Below are 26,767 nucleotides of genomic sequence, written 5' to 3'. Positions count from 1 at the left end.
AGGGGCGGGGCGCTCCCCGGGGGCGGGGCCGCGCCTGCGCGCCGCTGCGGGCCCGGGCAGTTATGGCGGCGGCGGCGCTGGGGCGGGCGGCGGTGGGCGCGGGGCTACGCGGAGCGCGGCGGCGCCAAACGCTGGGGCTGCTGCGGCGGGGCTGCGCGGGGGTGGCGGTGGACGACACGGTCAACGGGCTGAGCGAGGAGCAGCGACAGGTAGGGGCCCGCCCGCCTCCCCGGGCTGCCCGGTGGCGGGCCGCCGCGCTGGGGCGGGGGGGCGGAGGCCTCAGGCGCCGGGGGTGTGGCGGGGCTGCCGGGCGCTGATTGGCCGCGGCTGCGGGCAGCCGGCCTATCCCCGGGCGCGCAGGGGGGGCGTGGCGCGGCCCCCGGCGGCGGGGGCGCGCCCCGGACACGTGTCTGCCGTGCCCGGCGGGAGCCTTCCCCGGGAGCTGCGGCTGTCCCGGCTTGGCTTCGTCGGGGGCAGGCGCAATGGAACGCCACGGCACGAAGCACTGCGTGAAGGGAGAAAAAGTCCCCGGCATTCACGTTGGGCCTGTTTGATCAGAAAGGGCGATCAGAACTGTGAGCCCCAGAGAAACAAATGAATCGGCTCTCCTCACATCCTCTCAAAGGAAGTTGCAGCTCTCCCAGCTTGTTCTCTTGCCCAATGGGGGCCTGAAGATTTAGGATTGTAGTTCTTAGCTCTACTGTTTTCTCCTGTGTTCAACAGCAGCCTACCACTAGCCGTCACAGCAGTACTTCCTGCTGCCCCAGCAGTGTCTTCCAAGGGTTGGTCCAGGCAGGCTTCTGCCGATTTAAACTCTTTTCCTTGGTGCTCCTCGGGTCTGGAGCTACAGCCTTACTTTCTACATAAGTAAGACAGTGCAAGCGTACGGACATACAAAATAAACCTACTTATTCTCGCTTCTTTCTTGCTACAGAATTATTCTTTGCCAGGTTTGTGCTCATACTTTATAGCCTTATCAGCTCAAATTAACGTGGTGTTTCTTTGTGCTTCTACATTCAGCAGGTGTAAAAGGAAGAAAATATTCTTGTAGTTCACGTCTATCTGGTGGAAAAGCTGAAAAAAAATCAGAAATAGTTCTTCAGTAATTCTAGAGAAGCTGTGAATTAACAGCACTGTAACTTTAAGCTGGCTTAGAGTATCAGGGATGTCTGTCTGAGTCTATCCCTCAGTCTCTAATTGATTAAGACTTTTTTTATTATGGTTTTAGGCTTTTTTTTTTCCTTCCAAGCTTTATGCTTAAGTTTCCTGCTGTCAACTTTGTAACAATGGAAACATATCTAATGTTTAAAAACTTTAACAAGAAAAAAAAATCAACAGGGGGCAAACTTGTTTGGTGGTACTGGAATCCAAGGTCTGGGTGGCCATGGAAACTAGCATATCTTTTTACTTGTAAAAAAGAGGCTGCTTGGGTTGGGGGGTTGAGAGAAGGGCAGAGAAGCCTGGGCACGTTATGGTTTGTGGCTTCTCCCCCTTCTACAGGTTCTGGTTATACAGCAGAGGCTTTCAGTCTCTAAGACTGTTCCTTCACCAGCATTTATTTGTAGGAATGAAGAACTGAAAGGAAAAATGGTATTATTAAGCTCTACCATAATAGCTAGAAAGAGTTTTTAAATCTTTATATTAAAAACACTTAAAAAGATATTGTGTATGTTTTCTTAGTATGCGTATAGACTTCTGCAGAATACATGTATGTAAGTATTCAGATTTTAAAATTTAGAAAAAGATTTTGAGACTTTTTAACACTTGGAACAATGAGCATACCTGACTTTATCAAATTTTCCCTCTGAAGCAAATAGTAGGATAAGTAATGTACTTCCAGTCTGATACACTAACACATTTTAATTAGTATGCGTGCTTATTACAGGCATCTGCATATAATTAAATGTAACTGTAAGCAGCTGTTGGATGGGGCTAATACATCACAAGCGCTGTTCATCAGCTTTCAAGGTTTCCTGACCTAAACCATCCCCTGAAGCCTTAGGGCAGGCAGCGGTTAAGCAGCATCCTCTCACGTTGGGGTAAGACTGTGAAGGTTAAATGCTGAGAGGAACTTAAGTGCATCAGTATCTTCTCTTTAAAAGACCTTTCGTATGGTTGTTCAGCCAGTAACCTGAAACTTCGATTTCCTTATGGTCTTGTGCTGCTGGGTTAGGGATCCGGGAGTCACCTGGCAGGGGAATGTTGGCAGTATCCTAGGGAAGAAGATGACAACATATTGATGAGATGTAATGTACATGTTTTTCTCCTCATCTCTTTTCTCAGCTTAGACAGACCATGACAAAGTTCTGTCAAGAGCATTTGGCTCCAAAGGCCCAACAGATTGACCAGGAAAATGAATTCAAAGGCATGCGGGTAAGTATTTCATGTGTGCGTTTAAAATAGATGGTAGTGAAAGCCTGTCTGTACTTTGATCTGTACATCAGCTCAGACAAAGAATCCCAGTCCGCACCACAGGAACATATGCATTAAGTTTTCAAACTTGAAAGCCATAGAGAAAACAATTTTTTTATTTCCTGTTTTGTCTTTTGTTCACAACTTTCAGCAACCTGGGCAGAACCCAGCCAGCATCCAGTTAGAAAAAAAAGAAAAGAAAAAAGATGGATTCGTAATGGTCTTGTTTGGATTCTCATCGTGGTATTTCTGCTTGGCTCTGTTCAGACTCCTCTTCTAATATGTGCTTTGTATTCTCCTAGCTAGGAGCCTTCTTGGACAGCTGAGTTTCCTCTCAAATTCGTTGTGAAAATATTGTGTGCAAATGCTGAAATGTAGAGTTGTTTGGCTGTCAAGCTGAGACTTGCCTTCCTAATAAAAACAATAAATTCTGGGCAAGGGGATGGTTTGATTGATGAAAATGAGAGATCTAGCTATTGGTTTTCATAAGCTCCACAAGACTTAAAAAGCTCAGAACATCTGCTAGGATTTCCCAGAGCTCTGATGTTGACATTTTCAGGGATATATGCGCAGCTTTGAAGTTAAGTATATAAATTTAGTCTGGCGCACCAGATGTCATCCAGAGCTATTGAATAATACTTTTTGAAGTCTCTGGAGACTATTCACTGATAACTCTCTTATCGCTGAGGCCACGTGACGAGCATTCACCTGTGTGTCCGTCATGGAGAAGAGGGGAGGCCACAGTCTGAAGCAGCAGCAAAGAGATGGCCCCTCCAGCATAGGTGTGGTCCTCATGGGTGACATCCTTTGCTACTGCGTTATGTCACGGCTTCCCTCTTACTCTGCGATGCCGTGTGCCAGATGCAGCTGATGTCTCTCAAGTCAGCCGGCAGCTCCGTGCCTCGAATCACGTGGCTGTCACTTGAGTGGTGGCATTGCCTGAGGGATAAATCTGGGTAACAGGCAAATGGAGGAGTCAGTGGTCACGAAGGACAGCCTGTCCTCTGGCAGATGAACTTTGTAGCGTAGGTGTTGTCCAACCATGCGAAACTCGGTCATGCTGCCCAGTCCTCGTGTGTGTCTGGTGTCCCGGCAGTCTTGAAAACCTGTAGGTTAGGTACTTGGGCAGCCCTTGTGGGTTCAGCTCCTTTAGCTTCACAAGTCCAGAGTGTTCACGAATTCTCTCTTGTGGTCACCTTTTATAACTTCTCTCATGCCGCTTGTGGGGCGGGCAGCACTTCTGCCCCAGCTGTAACATTCCCTTTTCTTAATCTCTCCCAAGGAGCCTTCCTTGGCTTTACTTATCGGTTTCTGTTTTACTCAAAAGAGTTTTAAAGTGCCAGCTAATAGCGACTCTTCTAAGTATTGCCAAGGTTTCAGTCCTGGGTAGCTTATGCTACCTGCTATTTGTGGCAACCACAGGCTGATAGGCCTACACGGTGATGCCAAAGCAGAGCAACAAGGATGCGTGAGGTAGTGGGCAACGATAAATTTCAGTCGTAACATCCTAAATAATCTTTAGCAAGAGGTAGTATATGAAAGCCTAGAAGTGCAATTTTTTAAATTAATGGGAGGTTTTAATTCATCAAAATTCTCCTTAAACTGGGCAATGAGTTCAATCTTAGGACCTGTCCTTCCAGAATTAAATTTAGGCTTGTGAGCTTCCATGGAATTCTACAGACTACTCCCACATGTAGCGTAACTAACGTCCTTAAGTTGGGGTTCTTAGGCCAAAGGATGGAGCCGCTGCCGCAGGAGGGATAGGTATCGGTGTATTTACCTCTGAGATATCCCAGGAGTAAGGTAAATGGATGTGTCCGGTGAGCTACCTGGGAAAACAACTTACGCTGATGCCCCGACTGCGAGTCTGGACTGATTGTTTGGTCTGTATTTGTAGGAGTTTTGGAAGAAACTCGGGGAACTGGGAGTTCTGGGGATCACAGCTCCTGGTAAGTCTGTTCCCACCTTTTACCTTCTGCGGGGTGATTCTTCGAATAAAAGAGAGACTGCTTAAACTCGCCCTTTGCAGTTCATAACAACCTTGTCTGTGATGCGGCATCCGTTTTGTCCACAGGCTCCCATCTTCAAGTTTTTTAAAAACTCTTTGGTAACCTTTGTTATTCTTCACTGACTCGGAATCCTTTTTCCTTGTTAGACTTCCGGACGATTGCAAAATGGCTTTCACAATTTAAAAGTACTGTTCAGAAATGGTTTCCCCAGACGTAACATATACAACTCGAACGTGTTTGCGCTTCTCCAATATGAAGCATTTGCTGCAAGTTTTGAAGAACGAGAGCTATAGAGAAAAGTATCCTAGAACAAACATCCATCTCTAATAGGAGAAGTTAGAGGGTATAAAACAATGCTGTGAAAAGCTGTGATAACTAATGGAGAGCTGACCACATCCAACCAGTCAGAAAAAATCAGGGTAAATCTTATTCAGCCTTGTCCAGGTTAGTTGAAAAGTGTTTTGATTAATGTTATAGATTACTGAGGCTGCTGTGGTCATGCTGAATGCACTAACGCGGTGTAATGAGGAGAAGCCCTTAGTGGAGAAAAGCAGCCAATGGGGCCTTTATTTCCCCGTCGTAAAGTCTGTGTTTCTCGATGTGCGTGCGCAAAGGCTCTGCAGAAGCAAGCTGAATAGCAATGCGTTGAAATAATGCCTCTGCATTTCTTTCCGTGGCACTGAGTCTGCTTGAAAGAGTCTGTATTTCTGCTTTCTTTCTCTTTACTCTTCCCAATTTACTGCTGCTCCTGTTTTTTCTCACTCTTACCTTCTTTCTTCTTTGATGTTGTGCCTGAGGCTTACAGCAGTTTCCCACACTATAAATAAGCCATCCCCTCATGAGTCCTGTCCTTTTTGATTTCCTCAAAGATTTACCTCTAAAACCCTCCTATGCCCAGAATTTTTTGCCTTATTTTTGACTGTATAGTTCTTTATTGGCACTGGTTTTGTTGTAGGAGGTGGAGTCCGGGGTTTAGGATGTGAAGATAATGTGAAATCTTATGAGGGCGTATGCTCAATTAAATGGCGTATGTGCGCGCCAGTGGATCAAGTCTATTAAGGGAACATTTTAAATAACAGCGCTTTTTGTTTTCTTTTTGAAACTAAGAAAACTGTGTTGGTTTGATGTAATTTTCCATTTATTTTATAAAGAGCTAAGTTAAGAAATGCAAGTATGTAGCTGCCATGGAAGGATAATACAGGCATGGTGTACATAAAGAGTAATTTCGAAAGGGCAGCATCACTCTAGCTCACACTACGGTTTGTATTATATGAGGAGTTGTCTGGCAGGATTATTTTCTTGTACGATTTGCAGTACAAAGCAATCATGGGCCAATACTGCTTACGGCAGGCAGTTACCTTTCCTTTCTTGAGGCAATAGCACCCAAGCCATCCATCCTATAGGAATGAATAGAAATCTCTCTTGTTTTGGCATATATGAGAAATTGTTAAACCTGTCTTTCTGGCTATTGATAGTGGAACGCCAAACTCTGATTTGTAGTAGAGGGGTGATTTCAGAGGGTAGAGAGCCCTGCGGATAAGGACAGGGGTCAGAATGAGTGACGTGGGAGGAAAGACTGCATCTAACGCCGGTGGCTATTGTGTTAATTTGACGAGTTAGGGGCAGGGGCAGTAGCCCTCTTCGAGCTCAGGTTGTGCGCTCGGCTCTTTGGTCGCTCTGAGCATGCAAACATATTTGCTCTTACCGTTGTTGCTGCTTGCCTACAGCATTCATGTTGATGACGAGCGAGTGCTCCCGGATCACCTCCCTGACTTGTTCGCAGTGTTTATGTCCTCTAGTTTTAGTTCTTCTCTTAGCAGTACAATCACTTGCTTCTTGCCTGTAGAGCAAAGCTTTTACTTTGCGATGTGACTGTATTTGTGTGTATGTAAACATGTGTTTAGGTATATAGTAATATCACTGTGCCTTTAAGATAAAAAAACTGAAATTCAGAGAGGATGGGGAAAGCCAGAGGTGCCTAGCTCAGGGACAGGGTCAGTCAAAAACAGAAGCTCTCTTGTAAGTGTCTTAGGTCTCATTCAAGACTGAGCCCGACCCCAGGATCTTGTGCATGTGTGATATACTCCATGGTGGTTAACGTGAGGTTTCTCTTCTCTTCTCTTTTCAGTGGAATATGGTGGATCTGCTTTGGGGTATCTGGACCACGTGCTGGTGATGGAGGAAATTTCTCGTGCATCAGCAGCTGTTGGGCTTAGTTACGGTGCCCACTCAAACCTTTGTATCAACCAGCTAGTGCGTAACGGCAATGAGGCCCAGAAAAAGAAGTACTTGCCCAAGGTGTGTCGCTGTGTCTTCCATGGCGTGTAGCGTTTTAAGCACTAGCTGATTTCAGTGACCCAGCCTTTAGGAAATACTGTACTTGCCAAACTTGCCCTTCTCTACCTTGTTAACTTTTGTCCTCTTAATCCATATTGACCTCAGCCTGTGCCGAGGTCCGTGCCTGTAGGCAGCATAATCCAGCTCTCTGGAGCTGTATTACTAAATGAGGCTTTGAAGTGACACTGGATGATACTCTTCCAAATTCCCAAATTGTTTTGAGATTTCTGAATGAAACTCACTGCTTTCCTATTTTATATTCTCCATTTCTCGCTGCCCAAATGCTTGGTTTGCCTATGCTAATTAACTGCATGTGAAACTTCATCATTTGGGGCAGTGATGTTTGTGGCTCGAAAGCATGTTAAACAGATTTCAGTATTTAAATGCATGGAAAAACTTAACTAGTACATTGAATCCCAGCAACTAAAATTATCAGCACAAGAAACTTGATTTAAATCATGTGCAAAGTGCAGTGTCGCTTCCTCAAAGCATTGTGCAGCCCATTAATATGCAACCCTGAATTGTCCTCATTGCTGCTCAGGTGTATTTTAATGCCTTCATTCGCTGCCTTCCAATGAGATGTGCGATCACTAGTTCCTGCTTGTCCTGGGTCATGACAGAGGTACTCAACTAGTTTTGAGCAGATCACGAAGACTTCTGTAGGCGTGCACTGATGGATTGAACTGGTTGAACATATATCTCAAGCATTGAGTCTGTTTTTAAAAACATAAGAGATCAAAAGGAGGAGAAGATGGATAAAAGTACACAGGGAGGGGAAAAAAAAACACCAAGCAAGGAGAAAAGGGCAGGATGAAAGGAACAGTGAAGAGGAAGCAACAGCTATGCCAGAGCCTGGTATGAGCAGGCACAGAAGGAGGGGGTCCATCTGCTATTGTAGTGTGAGTGTGGGGGAACCAGGCTATGAGAACATTGCTAAGAACTTCGCGATCTCTTTTCATCCCCCTCATTGGCCTTTTGTGTTTAACAGCTCTTGTTTATGTAAAAGGGCAGTCCTAAAGCGCAGAACAAGGAGCTTGTGAAAGGCATATGGCTGCCTGCATGGTTCTTTTGGCACCTTCCTGGAGATGGTGTTTTATAAGCAGAGCTGTACTCATCTAACTCAGACATGAGTTGAGTCATCCTTCTCGTCCCACTGTGATCTGGTTCCGTTCCCTCAGCACGGCAGCACAAGGGAGCTCCCTGCTAGGACTCTGCCAGGAACAACGGCTCCCGTTTGCAGTTCTTGCATAGAACAGCTACTGCGGAGATTTGGTGCAGGGGAAGAAAAAAAAGGAAGGCAGGCTAAAAAGGGAACAGAAACAATGCCACTATTCCCCCTCCCTTTCTTACATTTGTCTTTTCTTCCAGCTGATCAGCGGGGAGCACATTGGAGCCTTAGCAATGAGCGAACCCAATGCTGGATCTGATGTTGTGTCCATGAAGCTGAAAGCAGATAAGAAAGGTAAAGCCTGTCACGTGCTGCCTGGATAGTTAGCCAGTGTAAATAATGTCTCCTGTAAATCTAGACTAACCTCCTCCAACACCGCTGAGAGACGATGCTTAGTCTTGGGTATAGCGGGCCGTGTTTGCAGGCTTGTGCTGCCTCCCAGAAGATTCGACATGTGATAAAGCCAGGTAGTGAAGACACAGGGTGGATGGTTGAAGGTCTAAAAGTGGACTTCTGATGATGGTGGTAGAGGTCGGTGGTATTATGGAACCAGTGCTAGGTGCCTTAGTTTGTCAGGCATTCATTAAACTGTCTTTGGACTCCAGAAGTTAAGGAAATGGATTTTCTTAGACTTGGGAAGGATTTGTGTGTGCTGTTTGGGGGGGTCATAAAGAACATTCTTGGAAGCCTGTTTTGAAATAAATGGAGTGAGGATATGGGTGTTGCTCTGTTGTGAGCTAACAGATTGCAGCTCTTTGCTTCTAGGAGACTACTTTGTTTTGAATGGGAACAAATTTTGGATCACCAATGGGCCGGATGCAGATGTTCTCATCGTTTATGCTAAAACTGACATTAATGCTGTTCCAGCCTCCCGAGGTATAACTGCGTTCATTGTGGAGAGGGTAGGTTTAAACTGTTTAATAATTCTCACAAGCTTATTGTAGTGTAGTTTTTAAAGCGAAGTCCTTCCCCCCAACTGGCTCATTTAGAAGCCAGCTAGTTTTCTTTCTGTAACTGTCAGCCCCGTGCTCAAAGACAAACTATTTCCTGACTGAATTGTATAAACCCATGAGATCAGTCCTCTGCCCCAGTGACGTGGCATACTGCACTGTCAGCTGGGCACTCCTGGAGTTTGGTATCCAAGCGTATAGCCACTCTTTGGGGCTAGAAATGTGGAGAGAAGGGACAAGATTCTAATATAAAAGGGCTTGCCTGTTGCCAAAAATGTCAGAGATATCGGAGGCCTTGTAAATATGTCTACTATCCCATTAGCTAACTTCGTGGTGATTTTTTTAAGCCAAGACATTAAAATAGCTCTATTTATTTCTTCCCCCCATTTTCTTACACTCCCCCTTTGGAATCCTGAAGTGACCCAAACATGCACGCAAAGCAGAGCAGGCCAAAGGGAGCAGAAATGGGCTGTTCAACGGGGAGCCCTTGGGAAACACGGATCTGTTGGGTTTTTTCTTCCCTTTTAATGATTTAAGGCTATGCTATGCACATCTCTGTCACCACAAGGAAGACAGGAAGCTGTAGTAAAATAAATGGTACTGGAAATAAAAATTCTCAGAGCTCAGTAAGCCTTCTGATGGACTGAACCTGACTTAGTGATTGGAGTAGTTCGGTTGCTGGCAGAGCTTGCAACCCTTACTCTAGAGGAGTGTCAGTGTTGGCGGCTGTCCAGATAACTTATTTAATATATATGTGCATTAGAAAATGGATGCACTCAGTTGATATGTGCCTCTCACGTGTGCATGTTTCTGTGCTCATTTGCTTCCTCTGCACTTGCACTTAACCTGTTCTTGTTCCCCGAGTGGGCAGTTCGCTTTGAGTCCCTTCTGGTAGCCCACGCATGTTCGTGTGATCAGGGAAATTTCACAGATCTCTAGTGATTTTACTTAGTCTGTCAGAACTGAGATTTGAAATGTATTTTTACTGTCTTGACTTTGCAGGGAATGCCAGGATTCAGCACAGCCCAGAAGCTCGATAAGCTGGGAATGAGAGGGTCTAATACCTCTGAACTGATCTTTGAAGACTGTAAGATCCCCGGTGAGTTGGGTTCAAATCATGGCAGTATGCATGTGGTGGCTTCCTGTCTTCTTGATCAGATCAATTGGATCGCTAATTACGTGCCTGTTCAGACTGTGACCTAGAGGGCTTTGCAGACGGTTATCTGCTCTTTGGCAACCTCACAACCGAGCTGGTGAAACTGGAAAAGTGCAATCTGCTGGCTTGCAGTGAATGAGCACGTCCCTTGTTCGGTCACTCCTGTTTCACCCTCATGGACCAACTCTTAACGGCTGCTTCTGCAAAGCCTAGGTGAGGCTTCCAAAGAAGCTTGGTTGTTTCCATTAGAGCTCCCCATCTTGTGTATAGGAGAGCTTATTTGCCTTGACGTTTTGAGTTTTTTTTCCAAAATCACTGGAGACTTTCAACAGACTTTTTGGTTTGCCTGTAGTATTTCTGAGTTCTTTTGGAGTCAGGACCTGAAAACGGACATCCTTCCCCCATTAGTTAGTACAGCAGGGGCCACTGTAATGGCCATTTTTGTTACTCCAGTGGCTATTTTTGTTGATAGAAAACTTACAGCCACTATATAGCAAGTGGAGGAGATGCCTTATCTGAACTCGTGAAAATCCTAATTGCGTATCTGCAGAGCAAGTAACTCTCCTGCTCTCCATACACCACCAAAAGCTGCTTTGCAGTAAGTGAAAGAGTTTCAGCTGAAATCTGACATTTCTAACTTTATTGGATCCCTCCACTCTGAAAGCAGAAAGGCCAGTGCCCAAGTCTTCAGATCGTCTCCTGGGTAATCATCCGTACAGAACAGCGTGTTCTCATGGTAACGGGATTTCCATTTTCTGATAACTCGGGGAAGCACATCACTGCAGTGTTGAAAGTTAACACACTTTGCACGCTGGCCATTAATGCCGCTTCTGATCTTCTGCCTTGGAAGCTGAACCAGTTTGATGCAGTTTCATATGTCTGCAGGATCTTTCTCTCAGATCAAGATGTCCTCTAGCACTGCAATTCCATCTGCTTTAAAATACGTGGGTTTCGCTGTCAGCCATGCTCTGCTGAGCGGCTGGTGTTTTTCTCCTAGTCAGTGTTGTCCAGGGATTCATTCGGTCATGTTGCGTTGGTAAAAGATGGTTCAGAGCCCCAGCTTTTTTTTTTTCTGTGATACGCAGCCAGCAGGTCTGCCTGCCTTGTGCAGCCCGCACGCGTGTCCTTCAGCTCACCGCATACCTATCCGTCCCTTTTCCCTGGACGTACAGGAAAGCGTTCAGGCTGTTCAGTCCTTAGCTGTGAGATGCCATTACTCATGAACAGCTTTGTCACTATTATTACCGATGCTGGCATTTGTGTTCTTTTCTTCAAAGCAATGTTTGCTATTAGTATTTTTCTTCCTTGTCTTTGGGGCTTTTGGGCTTTTTTTGAGAGCCAAGCTTCATTCTTCTTCCTCTTTCTAGCTCCACGGTCATGATGATGGTGCTGTAGAGGCTGCACTTCTCCAGACGCTACATCAGCATACTCCTCAATAAGCAAGAGACAATGCAGTCCATGAGCTTCTGCCACTGAAAACCAGATTATTTATTTTGGGAGACTATCTGCATGTGCCCACAAGTCCTGTCTCATTTTCACTTTGCATATCACACCTCTCAGATCTCTTGTGATCAAAGCCTGAAGTATATGTCAGTTCTCCTATATGGTGTGATCAGTGGATAATCTCTGTCCATCTACAAAGCACGGTTGTTAGGCTTTAAGTTCTCTCCGGATTGTAAGAATACAGCCTTGCTGAGATGAGCCTTTTGTTCCTGCTTCTCCTTTTATACTTGTTAACATCAGTGTGTGCTTTAGATTGTCCCAAAGTGAAAGGGTTCCTTGAGGTTTTTTTCTCAGCCCATTATCTAATATCTAGCAGCTATTTTCCTGTTCCATTTTCACAGAAATAATACTTGTCTTTTAAAACATTTATTTATAACAACTGCAATGTTCTGTTCACCCCCCCTCCCAGACGGGGGGATAATGACTATTCTTATTCTCCAGTCTCCGAAGGCTAATATCTATCACTCTGACGTGTGATAATGATAAGTGGTGAGCTTTGCCTGCTTGCCTGTGTAAGCTTTGGTTCCTGCGTTGGGAATGCTCAGAGAGGTGACCCAAGCATATCAGACCAGGATTTGCATTCATTTCAAATACGCACTGCGTAGACATCGGATGGTAACGCTGCCAGTTTGGGTTAGATACAAACTAATGGGATGGTGAAGGGGGCTCCCGATTTGTCCTCCCAGGCTATTAAGTCTTCTGTTCTTGTTGGTACAAATGCTGAGCTGGAAGATCTCTGGAGAGCACCTTACTCTCTAGAAAACAGGCAGGAGAATAGCAGCGATTGTAGATGCACTTTATAACCCTTTACTGCCTTTTCCTTTTTGGCTTTGGTTGGCTTGAAAAGACATTTCAGTGGTAGGGAGTATATGTATCAAAACTCAGCGCCTGTCTAGCCCATCCTGAATGTTTGTGCCTCGAGCCAAAAAGAAAGGTGAATGGGACTGAAAGTTTGAACCCTCTCCCCAGCCAGCACAGGCCCTCGGACAACAGCTTGTCTTAGCTTTGCACACAAGTAAATCGCTTTCCTTTGCCGATTGCAGCTGAAAATGTCTTGGGGACGCTGAGCAAAGGAGTCTACGTTCTGATGAGTGGACTGGACCTGGAGAGACTTGTGCTGTCTGGAGGGCCACTGGGGTAAGGGTTTGTCATCTCGTATAGACTGTAAGGCCAGAAGGATCCTTCACGATCGCTGAGCCCAGTGGGTCTCCAGCTGGGGTGGCAACTCTCAGTAGAACCCGTCTTGGATGGAGAACTGAGATACTGGGCAGCTTCTGAGAGAAGAGGAAAGTATGGCTGGGAGGAGGTGGCTGGGTCGGAGCAGTGGGAAGGAAGCAAGCTGCGGAGGAGGCAGGAGCAGGGGGATCCTGTAGCTGCTGGGACCTCTAGCTCTGTGGTAGCTGCTCTGATGGGCTCGTGCTGGAGGGCGCTCGGCTGGGCACTCCCAGGCAGCCACGGCTTGCTCTGCCTCTGCACCACCTTTTCCTTTAGCTCTCCTCGCCTCTCCGCTCCTCGTGCAGTTTTTTTCAGTTTGAAATCATCTATGTGGAACACCCTCTGAGGGGCAAGGGATAGAAGAAGCAATGCCAGAAAGAACGTTTGCAAATCTCTGCCTTGCAGTGTAGCACAGGCCGCAGACCCTCCAGAGCATGCTTTTGAAAATACTAGTCTTGACGTAAACATTTCCAGAGATGGTAAATCTGCCTTGCTCCCCGATTGCTTGCTTGTGTATCCCTACAGTGTGTATTACTCTGTGAATAACCAGCTCATTTGCATTACCGATTCCTTAACACATAAAACACTCTCCAGACTGTCACATGGAAGAACCACTGGAGAGGGTGAAGGGTTTGCTCTTCATTTACTCAGTCCTTAAGCTCCCCAGTAATTATTTTTACCCTACAGTCCTTTTGTCCTCCCAGGTGGTCTCTCTGTACTAATCCTCATGTGGAAAGACCATCTTCCACAAAGCAGAAGGAGGATTTTTCACCCTTCTTGTTCTTGCCTGTGCTTTTTTATGGTATTGACTAGTACTCCTTGAGTTGGTGGTCTCTGGAGATGCAAGGCAGCACAAACTGTCCTGGCTACAGTTGTAAGAAAGCTCTCCAACTCTTCGTCTCAGTCCCCTGAACTAAGAAGGTAAGGCCTTACCACAAGATGTCCCAAATGAGCAACGTACAGAGCACTAGGGAGAAAAATGGGACCTTTGGAGTTTATTCCTAGCATTGTTTGAGTGGAGCTACAGGAAGAGAGCAGCATTTCATTTTCGGTATGAGAAACTTTTTGCTTTAGATTGCGCTGCCAAGGTTTCATTATTATTAATTAATAGTTCTGTTGTTTTCCTGCATATCTGTGCTTTTCTTAGGCTCATGCAAGCTGTTCTTGACCACGCAATTCCGTACCTACATGTAAGGGAGGCATTTGGACAGAAAATTGGCCATTTCCAGGTGAGGCAGAAAAGGAATTACCAATTTTTGTCGTCTTGCTTTTCTCTTTAAAAATGAGAGGACAAAGAGCTCTGTCGTGGCAGGTCTTTGCGTGGAGGTTGCCTGGAGTTTGTGCTGGGGCTGCGTGGTGTAATGGTGTGGTGAGAAGGTGAAGGGATCTCTAAGCCCATCTGCCTGAGGCCACTGTTGGTGGGTGAGGGACAGCGGCCGACGCCTGGGAGTTTGTGAAGTGACAGAACCTCCAGCTCCCTCACATTGTCTGCTGAAGCCATGTCTTCTCATTTGTCTCGTTTCTCTGAGATAGCTTGGGGAATGGGTGATCCCCGGTGCTCGTGCAGAAAATAATCTTCCCCTCGCTCACGTTAGTGTCTCTTTTGTCTTCTGCGACATGCAGCTCATGCAGGGCAAAATGGCTGACATGTACACACGGCTGATGGCGTGTCGGCAGTATGTCTACAACGTGGCAAAGGCCTGTGACCAGGGCCACTTCAACGCAAAGGTGAGCTCGCTTCCACCCGGACCGTGTCTGCTGGGGGAATGCCTTTCCCTTTGGTCTCGGATCGTGAGCAGGGTGGAGGTTCTGTACGGGGGGCTAAAATGACTCGCTCGCAGCCCTAAGTGCTTTTTTTCTCCCCCAAAGAAAAAGAAAGCCTTGTTCTACAAGGCAACAGATTTAGCAGCATCAGCAGGCGTTTATTGGAAGCCCGAACGCAATGCCCTGGCTCTCGCGGGGGCTGTAGCAGCCGTTCTGAGGTGGTGTCATCCCCACAACCAGCACTGCCACTGCACCTCTGTCCAAGGAGGGGACCGAGTGTTTAACAGCCGGAGCACAGAGCCCTGCATCCCAAATCACATCGGTCTCCCGCGGGTATGATGTGCATTTGTGAGAGACCAGCCCCCCTGCTGCATTCTTTTTTTTTTTTTTCTTTTTTTCTTTTCTTTCTGTCTTCACATGGCCTTTACAGTCCTGACACAAGTGTTCTGTAGTGACAAAGACTGCCGAGCTTCCTGCTCGCTGGGGAACGAGTCCTGTGCCTTTGTGATCGAGTATTTCAGGCTTGTTAGCACATGTCTGTAGAGTAATGGAACAGTCAGAGCAACGCAGAGGTTGGAGAAGGGCAGGTGACACCTTTGCTGACTCTGTCATCGTTGCGACTCTCCTTTAGGACTGCGCTGGAGTCATCCTCTATTCAGCGGAGTGTGCTACCCAGGTGGCTCTGGATGGGATTCAGTGTCTGGGTAAGTCACCGGCTGCGTTTGTTTCTTTGAGTGATTGCTGGAGAGAGCCAAGCGCAGTGCAAGAGCAGAGCGCTCTCCCATCCCGCCCTCAGCCGCTGAAATCAGAGAGAAGAAACGACTTGTGACTTCTTTTTGATTGCAGGTGGGAACGGTTACATCAATGACTATCCGATGGGGCGTTTCCTGCGTGATGCCAAGCTCTACGAGATAGGAGCGGGCACCAGTGAAGTGCGCAGACTTATCATTGGCAGGGCGTTTAATGCCACTTTTAAGTAACCTCCACCAGCGGAGAGGCAGCACCCTGACCACCACGAGGCCTTTGACCATGGAGACTGGAGCGCACAACCCTTTCTCTTCCTGCTTGTGATTCTGGGATCGTCACTTGTGGACTCTCTTCTGCCTGCTCTGTGAACAGATGCTGCTGGACTGGGCTTCAACAGAATGAATCAGATGGTAGCATGGAAGGAAAAGTGTTTTTTTCTCTCCTCGTGATCATCCTGATTCATCCTGTTCATAAGCCATCCTGCTTCTCAGCGTTACAGGGCGGTGGTTCACGCGGGGGACATGCTGCCGTCGAAGCAGGCTGGTGAGCAGCGTGCCCAAAACGAGAGGCAGCCGTTGCTGAGTACAGAAAGTCAACCCCCCCCAAAAAAAAGGACAATGAGGGAACAATTTTGTTCTTTTTTAAAAAAAAAAAAAAAAAAAAGCTGAGAGCCATTAAATAGCTAGCGCTTAGCATATTACCACTGGAAGGTGAAATTTTCCATTGTGACCTTCCGATGGGATTAATAACTTCCATTTTGGGAACTCAATGCCAACCACCTCATGGGGGTGGCTGTCAGGAACACTCAAGCATCATCGAGGCACAAAGCAGTGTTCTGGGTGATGATTCCTAAAACCTCGTTAAAATACCACATCTGTTTCTTTGCACGCTTCCTTTCCTATTCCTGCCGCTTCTCAAGATATTTCAGTGCAGCCCCAAGTCTTTGCTGCTCTGATTGACTGCTCCCGCTGTGTCGTTCATTCAGAGGTGTCACCATCCATCATTCTGGGAACAGTTAAAACGTCAGACCTGTATTGTGACATCCGTGAATGAAGCAGGCAGGAGGAGGTTGACTTTTTGGGTTGGGGGATTTGGTTTTTTTCTGAAGGTTGTTCTTTTGGCAAAAGCATACACTCCTACTCCACCTTCGGTTGGCTAGAGAAGTCAGAGCGAGCGCAGCAGTATTTGTGGGTGTTTTCAGTGCATATTATATACAGCAAATTGAAGTTTACCTAGCGTTATTAAAGAAAATTGCACCGTGTACTGCCAGCCTTAAAGAATGAATCACAAAGAAAAATTGGATGTTGTAAATATGACAGAACAATTAATTAAACAGTTGCCATGTAGGCAACCTCCCAGCAGTTTGAACAAAAAAGAGTTTAAAGCTTTGTGTGGTTTTTTTGGTTGTAGTTGACATCTGTCTATACTTCGTGACAGTAGTCTAATACAGAATTTTAAAATGCCACAGAGTGAAGAAAAAATCACTTTCCCGAATCGCCAGGTAGGTCACCAAGTGTTTCTAACAAAGTTACAAAACTTCACTGAGAAGCTAGAAAGAGCTTCTAAAGTCATGGTGGTGGTGCCTTCTTCCCAAACGTCATGTTCATTGGGCTGCGGTGGATGGCTGTCACTCTGGAAGTGTCCCAGGGTTTAATTTTCAGCCTTAATCTCTGGATGGAGGCAGCAGAGAGTGGACAGGGGTGGCCTGTCAAGAATATCTTGTTGAGCCGCACCTGAAAATGCTTTGGAAATGAGCCTTGAAGCACAAGTGAAGCGCACTTCGCATGCGAAACACTAAGTACATTAATGTAGGAGTTTGTTTATGTGACCAGACATTTATATTTTATCACAGAGTGATTACAGATGTCTCCTCCTGTACGTGCAAGTCACAAAACCGCTGCCGTTGCTACGCCCCTGTCTAGCGTCCCGTGAAAGACCGAGGGCAGGAGTTTTCGGATTTGCCCAAGCGATTTGGGTAGCGGATTCCTGCTGTGATGAGTAAGGGCAGTTGTCCACCCCTAAACCCCTGAGCCCTCGTCCCCTCCAGCAGTGTTCCCGTGTTTCTCCCGGCAGGCTGTGGGCAGGGCAGGTATGGAGCAACCGGTGCTGCAGAGCTCGTCTGCTCTCTACGCTAGCTGCGGTTCTGTGTCCCAGGAAAATGGCAAATCTAACCGGAGAGGTGGCGGGAGCACTTGCAGGGTGGTGAGGAGCGCAGGCACAGCATCTCCAATGCTGTCGGAAACTCTGATTTTACCCGCGTGTTCTTCGGCTCTTTAATACGGGAATGAATCACTGCAATTTTCCTTGAAGACTCTCAGAAGAACACAGGAACTGAATCACTGTGTTACGATCTGTCTCTGGCTGGGGAGATTCTCTAACGAGCGTTAGAGCCACGTCAGGATGTTGCGAGATTCAGATTGTTAAAAATGGGGTTTCTGAGACAAAAGGGACCTGCAGATGTTTAAACCTGTCCTCTAACATTGGAGAGGTCTAATTTTTAATACACATAATAAACGCCTTTGCTTTCTAGGCTGATCGGCACCTCGGAGTTAAAGGTAACATGAATCAATGTCTAACGCATCACGGGACAGGGTGGAGGGAGAGATTCATCCATCGGAAGCAGGGTTCTGTTCATCAAATCTCACTCGCTTCCACAGCAGCACTGCAGGGGCTGCCTTGGGAAAGGGCTGGCTTTCCTCGCCCTGAGCAGGTTCGCTGTGGTATAGAAAGGGCTGGGGAGGGCTCTTGAGGGGGTAAGGGTTTTAATCTTTACGCAATACTAATAAAATCAGCTTTTGCTGGGTGGCCTGTGCTCCTGGGGGGTGTTTCGCAGTGGAGGGCGGGTGCAGACCCCCTCTGGTACCCACTGCAGCGCATCCGGGCTGGCGGCAGCCCTTGTCATCCCTCCCTCTTTCTTACCGACCGCGGCTTTTCCCCCTAAGCCTCATTTTTTCAAAAATGCATTTCTAGTGCTACGTCTGGGCTGTGCCTCAGGCCTCCTCTGGAGAGCAGCAGAGCTAACAGGGAAAACACGCAAGGGCGCTGTGCCCCTGGACGTGACCTGGACCGTGTCCGCTCTGAATTTGCAGTGGAAGTTGTCCAGCCTGACGCGCCTCTGGCTGCCGGCAGTGCAGGCTTGGGTGTGCGGCACCTTTCCCGGTTCTCGGGATGCCTGCCCCGTCTGCAGCTGGCTGGCTGCTAGGCAGAGAAAGCACGGAGAGCGGAGGGAATTATTCATGAAGGTAAACACAGAGTTTATTTTAGCAGTGTGTATGAACGTGGGGATTTTCAACGAGGCAGGTTCGTAAGGAAGCGCCTCGCAGCTTGCCGGGAATCCACGGCTGCTGCCTGTCCCGGGAAAGGCAGGGCTGAGAGCCAGTCTCGGTTTGGATGTGTAAAGCGTCCGTCCCCGAGCAGCTGGGTGGGTTTCACAGATCAGCCGTTTATTGATCTCTCGAAAGAAGAAAAACCACACTGGGTTCCCGTGCTGAAGCCGCTGGGTCCTGGGGCACCCGGCTCAGTGATTAATTTCTCGCTGTGTGCGATCAGAGCTGCTCTGCAGCTTGTTCCCTACGGCTGAACGCCTGATGGAAGAACAGTCTGAGCATAATGTCCTGAAGGTAGCAAAGCTCTGGCTCCGTTTGATCTCTTGCAGGTGAATTTTGCAGCTGAAGGCATTCCGCTGAGAAACAGCTCCGCTCGGACCCGAGGATGTGCTGACCTTGGGATGTCAGCCGGCTGCAGCTGCTGCAGCGGGGCAGGCGTGCGAGGCCAAGGCTTTCACAGCCGAGAGCAGGTTCTTGAACTGCTCCGAGCGCTGGAAGGGTGGGAAGGTCTGGGTTGCACCCTCCTGCCCCGTGTTCCTGCCACGGACGCCGCAGCTCTGCTCTCTTCTACCTCCTCGGCTGTACATCCGAGCTGCGGTAAATGCTGACAGCATTTGTGTGAGGAAACTTGTTCTGGGTCCTTGATCGATGCCCCTTTGCTCCGCGAGTCCTCTCTGGAGCTGTTTGCGGGAAAAGCCAGCTTCTCGTGGAAAAGTGGGGCTTGTGCTGAGCTACGATGCTGCCAGAACAGGTACTGAAACTTATTTGGTGCAGAAACTCATGTCAAAAGGGAAGTGGAAGATGTAGCGAAGACGACAGACGGCTCTCCGGTGTCCTGCCTCGTGCTTCTCGGGGCAGATGGGACCATGGCTTCCCCCAGCCGTGTCCAAAACCGGAGTTTAAACAGAAGCCCGTTTTTGCGGGGCTGCCCGCAGCATCGTACAAACATGCCAAGGACATTTGTTCTAAAATACGTCTGCAAGGTAAAAGCTGCTGCGGAGGGGTTTGGCTGCAGTGAGGCCGGCTGTGCTTTATATCAAAGACTATTTGCAAAGGGAGCTCACGCCGCGGCGCGGGGCTGAACCGTGGGCAAAGCCGCTCTCGCCCGGGGGGGTCAAACCAGGCCGAGCCCTTCAGGCTGCAGGAGAGGGACCCGTGTTTGCGCAGCGTCCCGGGCAGGGCACTGCTTGTCCCCACCTCTCGGCAGGGACCTGTGTGGGTTGGTTTCCCCCCAAAACCACCTCCTGAGTTCCGCGGGCGGCTGCTGGGGCTGCCAGATGTTTTTTCCAGGCTGCTGCGTTGCTGTAGGGTCACCCGCTCGCTCTCAGCAGCTCCCTGCAGAGCCCGGCTCCCCGGGGAGCCCCTGTGACCCCCGCTCCCTCCCCGCCGCCTGTCCCGGGGGAAGGCAGGAACCGTCCCCCCGCTTTAGCGGCGTGTGTGCTCCTGTCTGTGCACGTGTGTGGCAGAGGATGCGGCTTCTCGCCTGTGGGGCTGGTCCAGGAGGGGAAGGGAGGCTTTGGTAACCTGCGGGAAGGATGATGTTTCCCTCCTGCGCCGGGCTTTGCTGCGCAAATTCAGTACTGGGTGACACATAACGAAAGTGTCATCAAGTCGTGTTTTCACTGTACGGAGGAGATGTGCTGAGGCCAAGCCTTGGGGTGATGCCTGAGCCCCGTGCAGCACATCGCTCCGTCCCTGCGCCCGAGCATCCCTCCTGCCCCTGCCTCCCTCGTGCGGCCCTGCCTGATGCAGTATTCAAAAGCTCTGCTTGTTTGGGCTCTCGCTTGCTTTACGCCCTTCCCCGGGGCTCCTGGCAGAGCTGGCTGTGGGTGGACGAACGTCGGTGACGGAGCAGAGACCTGCTGCTGTGTCACCTCCGTGTTTCCCACGTGTGGGCGAGCTGGTTTCTTTGCCAGGGCGGGGGCGAGAGCCCCTGCGGCCGCGCGCTCTTGCTGCCACGGATGCGGGCAGAGAGGGCACGATCCCCTACGTCCTGCGTGCGCTGGCGGCGGCTCGGCCGGGGGCCGTCGCAGGCAGCTGCCGAGGAGGGAGCAGATCCTCCCGCACAGCTGTGCCGGGCCACGCTCCCCCCTGCAGCGAGGCACCCGCTCTTCCCGAGCCACGGCCGGGCAGGAAGATTAGAAAGAGATTTCTTTTCAATATATAAAAGAATTCACAACTGTGAAGGGGAGACAAAAACATTCTTGAGCCGAGGGGACAATATTGCGCGAGGGGGGCCCGGGGGGGAGCGGGGATTACTGCAGCGGAGCCCGGGGTCGCACCGCTTGCACCTGCTGTTTGCTGAAAGGCTGATGCTGAGCAACACGCAGCTGATGCTGAGGCCCAGTTGTCAGCCTGAATGGGGGGAAAAAAGCCTCTGCTCGGTGCGCTCGCCAAAGGAAATGGCAGGCATCCCATCCGCCGGGCCGGAGGAGGGAGCGCCGGCCGTGGGGGGAGAGGAGCCGGCTCCCCTTCGGCACGCGGAGGTCTGGGCAGCCCCGGAGGTGTGGGTCCGGCTGGGCATTCCTCATTTCAAAGCGACCCCGGAGAAACGGGGCGATCCTGAACCCCTGAAGAGCACGAGCTCTCCCCAAGCCATCCTGCTCGCTCCAGCCCCGAGCTGCCGCGGTGAGCAGCCTGGGTGCGGCGTGTGCCCCCCCAAACCAAACCAAGCCTTTGAGGCAGTGCTGCTGCGGGACGCCCTGCCCTTCGCCACCCCCGTCTCCCAGGCGGGAGGATCCTGCCGTTCCCGGTCACGTGTGGCGTGTCAGCCCGCTCTGGTAGGGACAGTGCCGTCGGACAGATGTGCCCTGCGGCACGAGGACCAGAGGGTGGCACGTGCATCGCTCAGCACTGGCACCCAGAGGTGCTGAGGTGCCTTGGTGCGAGCCCGGATCTCTCCGGGCTGTAGGATGAGCGGCGGGACACCCCGCTCAAAGGAGCACCGCCTTTGTCCGAGGCAGACAGGACACGGAGCAGGGCGGAGAGGGAATGTGGAGTCTCTGGAGGCTGTTTCGGTGGAGCGATGGGCTCTGCACAAGCACAGCCCCCTCCTGCGCGGGGATGTCCGGTGTCGGAGCTGGGACAGCCCGGCCGGGAGATTTTCCAGCCCTCCGCCGAGCTGGCTGCAGCTGCCTCCCTTAACAGAGGTGGGAGTGAGGGTGTCTTCCTGCAGCTGTTGAAGGGATGAAAATAGCTCGCGTGCCCCGGGGGTTTGCAGGGCGAAGGGGGTTGCACTGGATCGATGCTCTCCCCGGGAACCAGCCATCCCCTGTAGCGGCTGTGCTGGGGCGTTAGGAAACGCACAGCCCCTGTCCCTTCCGTGCCTCGCTGCAGAGCAAGGAGCTTCTCCAGAGCGAGAACAAGCCCATTGTTGGTCTGAAGAAGCTTGAGACCCCCAGGAAAGGAAAAAGCAGAAGCTGGCTGGTGAGTCCAACCTAGAGAAGAAAAGCAAACGGTTATTTTTTCAGCCCAGCGGGGTCCCTGGCGTGATTCGGCACCCGGGTGCTCACGCCGGCGCAAGGAGAGGTGGCTGTGCCCAGAGGCTGGCCTGCCCCTGTCCCTGCTGCCAGGACCCGCTCGGGAAACCCATGGGGACGATTTCTTTTGCTGCATCCCTTCCTTGGGCACAGCCGAAGCTCGCGGCACTGGCCAGGGAGGTTCAAAACCAAAAACCCACCTGGGGCAAACCTAACCGGGCAGTTGCTCCCCTCTATGCCGCGCAGGGCTCAGGCTGCCGAGCCTCGGGAGGCTGTTTTTAGCGTGGGCTGTCTGTCCAGCCAACTCGGTGGGATTTCTGTCCTTAACGGCTGCATGGGCGATGAGGCAGCCCTCGCCAGCGCTGCAGGAACAGCCTTCGGTGCAGCTCCCCCGGGCCCCGCTTCGCCAAGGTGCTGGCGTCGTGCTGCCGGCTGAACGTGCTCGCCCGGGGCTTGTTTTCCCAAGAGCCGGCGTTTCCAACGCGGCTTCGCAGAGAGCTGCCTGGGCTGCCCGGTGGGACTGGCGAAGGATTGCAAAACTGCAGCTGAGCTTGCAAACCTGCGAGAAATACGGCCCGTGGGGTCGGATCCTGCCGTGCTGGCTCTGCAGCCGGGGCGCAGGGCAGCTTGCCGGGCTTCAGCAGCCCTTGGCTGGCGAAAGTGCTTTGGGGTGGCTGTCCACAGCTTTGGGGTGGCTGTTTGCAACAGGCAGAAAGTGAAGCAGCCCCAAAGCTGCTCCGCTTTACGCAACCACCCGCAGCAGCCACCATCTGCCTGCGCAAGGCTCGGGGACGTGCAGAGGTTGCCCCGTCGGCTTCCGACGGTCCTAACTGCTCCCAGGGAGGTCTGTCGGGATGGGGAGATGACAGTAGATAGGTGCAATGGGGATGACAGGGTTCTGCAGGTTGGTGTCAAACCCAAACCCCACGTGCCCCCGATCAGCTGCCGACCTGTCAAGCAGCCTCCAAGAGCCTCGGAGGGGGGGATGCCACCGGCACCCGTGAGCAGAGGGGAAAACGGGAGCTCACTCCTGCGCAGCCGTCCCCGTGCAGCGCTGCCTGGGTGGGAGAGGAGAGGAGAGGAGAGAAACGGCCTTTTGCTTCAGCAAACAGCCCTGACTCTTGCAAGCGCGGCTTGCTCCCATTCCCGAGGCTGGCGCTGAGAGGGGGGTTAAGGAGGGGGCACGGCCCCACGGCCGCTGTTATCAACCCCCAGCCCTCCAGGCAGAGCTGACCCCCCCGGGCTGGGGAGCGCAGCAGCCCCGGAGCCCTGCAGAGCAGCCGACGGCGCGGTTAATAAGCATGGCAGCGGTGCTTTTCCCGTTTCATTTTGCAGGTCCTGCCCGTCTTGCTGCGGTTCCTTTCCAGAGCTACAAGATCAAGAGGGAAAGAAACAGCTCGCAAAGCAGCAAGATGCTGAGCCGGGTCCTGCTGCCGGGGATCCAGCCCAGCCAGGGATCGTCACCAGTGCCACCACCCCTCTGTGGGCCAGGCTTGGGCTGCCTCTGCCCCGAGCCCTGCTTCGACCTCCCTGGCATCAGTGTAACATCAGCGCAATCCCAGCAATATCCACGCGGGTGTCATTTGGACCAAGCCCCCAGATCCCCCTGGGGCCGCTCAGGGACCCCCAGATGCAAGCGGGGCTGCTCGCAGAGCGAGGCTGAGCTCAGCCCCTGAGCCGACAGCACTCTCTGGCTCTGCACGTGTGAAACAGAAACGAGTCCATCCACTTATTTATGTTAGTTATTAATGCTGAGCAGAGACAGGGCTCACGCAGATGCTTTCCAAGCCTGTGCGTAGGGAAATCCCGCTGCAAGACCCCTGAGAGATCACCTGTGTTTCGGAGAGTCCCGGAGCCCATTAATAGCAGGATTTTATAAAGAGAAGCATCCCTAATCCCTGTCCTCACACACATCCTGCGACGTCAGGGCAAACCCTGACCTGAACATGAATCTGGAGCCTGTTTCTAGAGAGAAAAGGGTGTTAAGGGCACTTTCTTTCCTGGATCCTTACGGGGACCACCTCCTGCTCCCCGTGCTGGCGCCGTCACCGTTTGCTCGCTCTCGGGGCAGCCCCCAGCGCTCGTGTCCCCCCTGAGACGCGATGCCGGTCCCTCCGCAGGGATTGCCGTGCCCGTGGGAGCAGCCGGTATCTGCCCGGGACTCAGTACCGTTTTCTCCCCCGAGGAGACGGCTGCTGTCGCAGCACGCAGAGGCACCCACCCTCCTTTATGCTGATTCAGCACAATTTGGAAACCCAGCTATTGCCGGCAGCAGAGAAGTCTCCCTGCGGCTTTCCACCCAGCTGCTTTTGTTATTAGAAAACCCCTTTCATCTCCATACGTCTATTTTCTCCATTGCAGCATCGCCCGGGAGCCATAGGCAGGATCAAGCCCTTTTTGCCCGGCCTCCTTGGTGCGCAGATCAAATCCCCAGCGCCCGTGAACGCCCCGAAGCTGCTGCCGGCAGCACATGGGGTCCCCTCCTCCTCTGTCCCCGGCCCCAGCCGCAGGCTCAGGCTGGAGGTGAACGTCCTCGCAGGCCGGCAATCCTGAGCGATCCCCAGGCATAGGAATCCTTCCTCTCCTGCTTTGCGTTATTGGAGTTTGCTCCCCGAGACAGGGGTGGAATGGAGGGAGGCTTTGCTGCGCCGCAGATCTCCCTGCCAGCAAGCCATAAGGAGGCAGAGACAAAATGATGATTAAAAAGCCGATGCGCTACAGCAGAGCTTGTTTCACAGTTGCGAAAAAAGCTGTTTTCTGTGAAGCGCAAAAAATGCCACGACTTCAGCCAGATCCCACCTCCGGGCTGTTATTCGCAAGAGTAGGGGTGGCGTCAAGCCCCCAAAATGGGGGCTGCTTGGAGGGGCACGGGGCACCCAGGACCGCAGCATCCGTCGGGGAGAGAGGACTCACAGACCGGCAATCTCTCGGGATCCGAGGGAATAATTAACTCCACGGCAGCCGCGGGTTTGCCAAGCTAATCTATTTAACCCTGCCAGGTAAACACCTTACCCATCGGAAGGGACTGAGCCATGCTAAGAGGTTAAGTAACTTGCCCAGGGTCGTCACGGTTGTCTGTAGCAGAGCAGAGCAAAAAAAACCTCTGGGCTTCCGAGTCACGGTCGTTTTTCACCCGTCCTCGTGGTTATAAAAAGCAGCTTGGTCTGGATTTGGTGTCCAGCCATCGATTCTTCTTATGCCTTTCTCTGTGAAATTAAAAAGCTCTTTAATGCTTAATATATTCTCCTCTGCAGGTACTTACACATTGCAATCAAATCCCCTCCCAGCGCTGGGGTGGATAACCCAAGCAGGTTGAGCTCCGGAAGCATCTCATGATGGAGCTTTTTCTCTGGCATCAAATCATTTCTGTGCTCTCTCGCTGCAGCTCCCCCCGTCCCCGACACCCCTCCCAAGCCTCAGGCTCCCAAAGCACACGCTGCAAGGTCCGTCCCGGATCGCTGCGGGCAGAGCAAGACCGAAATCGGCCTCGTTGTCCTCTCCCCGCCTGCTGAGCGAGGTGGGATAAAGAGACAGAAAGCCTGCAGAGCTGCCCAAAAAAAAGGCTGGGCAGGGATTGCGTGCAGGCAAGCCATTGCTGTCATTAGACCGGTGTCTTTAATTGCTGCATCTCTTATTCGGCCTGAGCCCAAAGAGCTAATCCCAGGTGACTGCAACGGACAATGCCATTTAAATCAATTATCTCTCCATTCAGAGCCATCCAGCCTCCCCTTCCTTCACTGTACGTCCACGAGCCCCATAATTTATTCATCCTAGGCTGCACTTAAACATCTGCTCCGGTGCCATCTGAGTTTGGCAGAGCATTAGCTTTAAAATTTTATGAAACATAGTGCAGGTGGCAAAATCAGAAATGAAGGATTGTAACCATGGCAGAGAAGGGCTGGTGAGCGGGACTCGGCCGCGCTCCGCCGGGGCTCCCTTCAGCGCAGGGGGAGAGGGGCGAGGAAAGCTCCTGGGGATTGAATGCCCTCAGGTGTGCAAATCGCATACTTATCCCCGTTTTCCCATTTCCGGATGACAGGTTGGGGGGATCTTTACATCCTCACTGCACTCGGGTGGACGCTTAAAGAAGCAAGGAGAGCATCTCGCGCTCGCTGGTCCTCGGGTTTTGTTGCTTCGTTACTGCAGCAGAAGCCGCCGGGGAAGGGGGTTATTTTCAGGGGGTGATGTGCCTACTGACCCTCTGCCTGTGAAGAAGAGACCTTTTTCTTTTTGCCCACCAAAATGGGACTCACGGGCTTTTAATTACAGACTCATCCCAGCCGTACTAACGGGAGGAAGGAGCCCATGCTGGAGCCACGTCACAGCGGCATCTCTAGCCCTGCACGTAGGGATGCGGCTGCCGGAGCGACACTGGGTGCGACTCTCCCCGTGTGCAGGGAAAGCCCCGTCTTCTCCAGCACCACAGCACCCTTTTTCCCCATGAGTGCTTCCACCCTGTCAAAAAATAACAATAAAACTGGAAGTCTACGTAAGCGTCGTCTCACCTGGCCCTCCTCAGCTGACCGGTCCCTCCCCGCCCGCGCGGGGTTAGCTCCAGGCAGCGGAACCCGCTCCCCCTCGTCTCTGAGCACATCAGAGGCCGTATCGGGGGAGACGCCAGCTCGGCTCTTGGACGCTGCTTTCTCGGGTGGGAAACCTGACCGGGTGCCAGGAGAGAGCAGTGTTATTGCTGCAGAGAAG

The 26,767-nt window shown here is 51.0% G+C and overlaps 1 protein-coding gene across 1 annotated transcript; it reads left to right on the top strand.

Annotated features, from left to right (window-relative positions):
* The first annotated feature begins 62 nt into the window (after positions 1 to 62).
* IVD (isovaleryl-CoA dehydrogenase) lies at positions 63 to 16,639 on the top strand. Its single transcript, XM_059825886.1, has 12 exons — positions 63 to 209; positions 2,284 to 2,373; positions 4,310 to 4,361; positions 6,550 to 6,719; positions 8,127 to 8,220; positions 8,692 to 8,828; positions 9,879 to 9,975; positions 12,579 to 12,672; positions 13,898 to 13,979; positions 14,374 to 14,478; positions 15,146 to 15,218; positions 15,361 to 16,639. The coding sequence occupies exons 1-12, from the start codon at positions 63 to 65 to the stop codon at positions 15,492 to 15,494; spliced, it is 1,275 nt and encodes a 424-aa protein (XP_059681869.1). The 3' UTR covers positions 15,495 to 16,639.
* Positions 16,640 to 26,767: the final 10,128 nt, after the last annotated feature.

Source organism: Gavia stellata, chromosome 17 (assembly GCF_030936135.1).
Source record: "Gavia stellata isolate bGavSte3 chromosome 17, bGavSte3.hap2, whole genome shotgun sequence".
NCBI lineage: Eukaryota > Metazoa > Chordata > Aves > Gaviiformes > Gaviidae > Gavia > Gavia stellata.
This window is presented reverse-complemented; position numbering and strand designations above follow the sequence as displayed.

What these genes read in the sequence shown, in the direction of transcription:
- IVD (XM_059825886.1), top strand. Translation starts at nt 63, where the DNA reads ATGGCGGCGGCGGCGCTGGGGCGGGCGGCGGTGGGCGCGGGGCTACGC. An exon ending in ATGAATTCAAAGGCATGCGG is followed by an intron (nt 2,374 to 4,309) that starts GTAAGTATTTCA and finishes CTGTATTTGTAG; the next exon opens with GAGTTTTGGAAGAAACTCGG. An exon ending in AAAAGAAGTACTTGCCCAAG is followed by an intron (nt 6,720 to 8,126) that starts GTGTGTCGCTGT and finishes CTTTTCTTCCAG; the next exon opens with CTGATCAGCGGGGAGCACAT.